This window comes from Morone saxatilis, unplaced genomic scaffold (assembly GCF_004916995.1).
Source record: "Morone saxatilis isolate NCDOM2014 unplaced genomic scaffold, NCSU_SB_2.0 Contig11, whole genome shotgun sequence".
NCBI lineage: Eukaryota > Metazoa > Chordata > Actinopteri > Moronidae > Morone > Morone saxatilis.
In genome coordinates, this window is record NW_023339663.1 from 7,519,438 (window position 1) to 7,523,486 (window position 4,049).

Here is a 4,049-nt window from a genome sequence, read left to right on the forward strand (position 1 = left end):
CACAGAGAGAGAGAGAGAGAGTCAAATGCAGCAGGAATTCTTTACAGCTTCCTTTTAAGGCCATGGTGGGAGCTGTGAACGCTGCCTGGCCGGTGTCATCTTTAAGCAAGAGGATGATGCTGGAAACAGTGATACTTATTTGCTATTAGCAATAGAAAGCATGTAGATCATAGATTAAAATTTAAAATAATTGCCACAGTGTCTTTGGACTAACACTAGCCACTCCTTCGCTTCAACACAAACTATGAGAAGTGTTTGGGTCAGTTTAGTTTGAGTCAAACAAGGTCAAAACAGAGCAGAGATTATAAACTTAAAGCGGACTACACCCACAGCTCCACCAAACACACTCAGAGAGCTCTGATTCTGTTTACACAGTGGAGGCTTAATGTTCAAGGGAACACACTCAGCATCGTATGTAATTGCTTGTGATTCTCTCTCTTGACTTCAAAGACAGGGAGAGCTGTAGTTCAAGGGTCAAAGGCTCGCCTGTTGCCCAAATGCCCCCCAGTTTCCTGTTTTGTCTAGCTCTGTGAGTGTAAAGGGATTTAAAATGTGAAGGCCATGTTCTGCTGGAGCCGATGAGACAAAAGGCTCCACTTCAGTTGATTCCATTGCTGGTATTTTTTTATTTTTTATTTTTTAGATTATAGCATGTAAAGCTACACACAAAGCCTGGAAAATGGAATGCAGCCTCAACTCCCTTATTTCATCTTGTCAGGATGAACCCTTTTTACTGCCATGGTAAACAAGAACCTCTCGCTCCCCCACTCCTCTCTCTTCTCTCCATCTTAAATCAGCAGCCGAGACAGAGGCTCTCACAAGCAGCACGTTATTTCAGGAGGTACTTCCCTATTTTAGTAAGAGCAGATATTATTTTGTGTTGGTTAGAAAAGTTTGCATATGAAAAAACTTAGAGAACAAACAATCTTGTGTCCTTTTTCCAGCCACGAGGTAAATTTTTCAAAGTCTTCACTGAGGAATTTCTCAGCAGACAATTGGTTAAGATAACACATGTATAAAATCTCCATTTCTGCACATCTTCCTCCAGAAAGCACAAAGTACATATGTGAGTTTTGAGGGGGTGGGGTAACGTGCAAGCGAGTGTCCCCAGTGCTAAATTACACTGCAACATGGTCCCTCTCAAAGCCCACATCTGGGATTGGCCCTGACAACTGGATGCCTTGCTGCTCTAATTTTGGTTACTTTGTTTATAACCCTATAATAGAGACAGTATAGGACCACAGGGCTGGAATGAAGGAGGGCAGGACACAGGCAAAGTAAAAGCAGTCATTTTGAAAAAGCTTGTGGGGATATTGACATTTTAGGAAAAGTATAAAGTTATGTAAAAATAAATTTGAATTACTGTATGTATTAGATTACGGCAAACTTTGTAGTTGCCTTGCTGTTTTGTTTCCTTTTAACAGGATTCACACCATCGCAGTGATTCCCCTTCAAACATGAAGACTGCAGGTTGCAGCTTGTTGAGTTGGGTAAGCATGAATGTAACAATAATGAGAAATCTGTAATTATATTGGGAGCAGATCTGGGCTTAGCCAGCCCACTCACTCTCTTTGGAGTCTGAGCATGAACATAATCACTGAATACACTTTGTCAACACTGGATAGACAGTATAAAGTCACTTAGTAGACTCGATAATAAACAACATTTTCCCCCTGAGGACAAGGCTCAACTCACCGGATGGAAACACAAACGTTGAATGTATCCGTGCACCAAGCGGTTGACATTTCTTCTGTATTTGGGGATTAAACTGTCATCTAAGCGCTGATTTGTCAGATCTAAACCTAAATATCTAATCTCAAAAATGTGAACAGTTTCAAGGGCCGTTGCGAAAAGACAATTATTAATTAATAGGAATTAACTGTAAATTCAAATATTGAGCAGGCATTGTTTTAACTTAAATCAACACTGTACAGTGAAAACCACATATCTCCAGGTGTGTTGATTTTCTTTGTTCTCAGATACATTAATTGGAGGATTACATTGGATTGAGAACACCCTCTAAAAACACACTGGATTATGGTCAGCAGTAATTTACAACTATCCTAGTGCTGAATCACTCAACAGGGAATTAATGAGCAATGGTTTTGGCAATAGACTATTCGTATTATAAATCATTTATCAAACTAAATAAATATTTCTGGATTGGTTAGTTGGACAAAATAAATAATCTGAAAACATCACCTTGGGCATTGAAAAATTGTGATGGCCATTTTTTTTCACTATTTCCTGACAATTTTATAGACCAAACTAGGAAGTGATTAATCAAAAATGATAATAGCTAAAACCTGAAAAAAAAACCTTGATATAATAATTTTGAAGGTCCAGTGTGTCATATTTCTATTGGCAGAAAGGGAGTATAATATTCATAGGTATGTTTTCTTTAGTGTATAATACTGAAAACAGGAAATTGTGATTTCTTTACCTTACAATGAGCTGTGTATATACAGACACCTTCCATGGAGACTGCCATGTTTCTAATTTTTTTATGTGTTTCGCAGCCACCGTTTCTCCTCAGAAAGGGAGGATGAAGTGAGTGAATTGCAATCTGAAACTACAGCTCTAGATACCACTAAATCCTACACACTGGACCTTTAAGCTGCTCTTTGAATAAAATGTAATTCAGCTTTTCACCACTAAAATCTCTGTGAACAATCCCGACATCACAATTAATCATATCTGCTTTTCATAAATAAACAAATGACAGGAAAACTGGATGTCAGCAAGGGTCTTTTGTTCCCTGCAATCAACTCAAATCTCTATTGAGAAAGTATCTATTTCTATTTGGACTTCTAAGTTAAAATACTGCCAAACAAAAAAGAAGAAGAAGCCCCAATAGTTTACACAATTAGTTACACTTAAACAAGGAAGAATGACAGAAGTAAAAACAATTGCCAAAGTTTTAGAAAGTGAAATATTAATTCAGATAAATATACTGAGCAACAGAAATGAAGTAAGCGTCTTCCAGGAGGTTATCATGTTAAAACTAATTCAAGTTAGCTCTTAGAGGTAAATAAGAATACTTTTAATGTGAACTGTAATTTAAACTTTTCCTTAACATTCCTACTTTTGATTTCTTATATTCAAATGATTACATTAGATCAACAAAAGCAGATTTTAGCCCAAAAAACACATTGCTCAGTTCTTTTAATCCATGGCTGAAGGCACAACACTAACAAAACAGACACTGAACCTTTCTTACCTGAAAAATAAAACTTGAAATGATGAAACTCCACATACTGGAGGAAGATTTTTTTTATTGCAAAACATTGACATTTTTTCTATTAAACTTGAATTATATCCAGTTGATTTTATAAGACTTAATAGCTTGTAAAACAAAACATCTCGGCTCTGTAATGAAGGCTCACCGATGAATTCTGCATTTTTGAAAAATACAATTACATAAAAGTGAAACACATGCCATGACAAAAGTGGCTCTGACAGAATAAATTCAGCTGGCTATGGTTCTGATTCATTTCGTCACTGTATCGCAGGGTTCGTTCGCAGAGGAGGAATTCGATGGAAGTCTGCAGGGGGCGGTGTGATGGGATTGTGCAACAGCAAAACTCTTAAATCTCGGCATGAGGACAAATGATACTTGGACCGTGACATTATCTAAATAGGGAAGATTTCATTTCATTATTTAAGGAGAAAATTTGATTACAGGAGAAAGCAGAAAGAAAACAAACATGGAAAACAAGATTCCACAGTATCAGATTTGGATCAAGTTTAACTTAATAACAAAATTTCTTCCTAAATAACTTATGAGTTCCTCGCCATCTGTATATTAGATTCTGTGTATAAAAATACTGCTCCGTCTGCTCTGCAGCATCAGAATCTCTTCATCTGTCTGCGCTCTTGTCTTCTCTGCTTCTTCTCATTCACTTCCTCTGGTGCTGACGGGCTTTCTGCCATAAACCAGGGGCCCAAAAAGTTCACCCACAGCAGGTGCAAGGCACGGGCCGGGGCCTGACACACACACACACACACACACACACACACACACACACACACACACACAAGAAAGAGAA

At 37.8% G+C, this 4,049-nt stretch overlaps 1 protein-coding gene across 1 annotated transcript in view; it reads right to left on the minus strand.

The window, feature by feature from the left end:
- Positions 1-3,255: 3,255 nt before the first annotated feature.
- The window catches only part of tmem208 (transmembrane protein 208), a gene marked incomplete at its 5' end in the record, with an annotated part of 3,163 nt that continues 2,369 nt past the window's right edge, over positions 3,256-4,049 (minus strand). Inside the window, 1 exon segment of the mRNA XM_035652546.1 lies at positions 3,256-3,987. Coding sequence (XP_035508439.1) covers positions 3,850-3,987 — 138 coding nt within the window.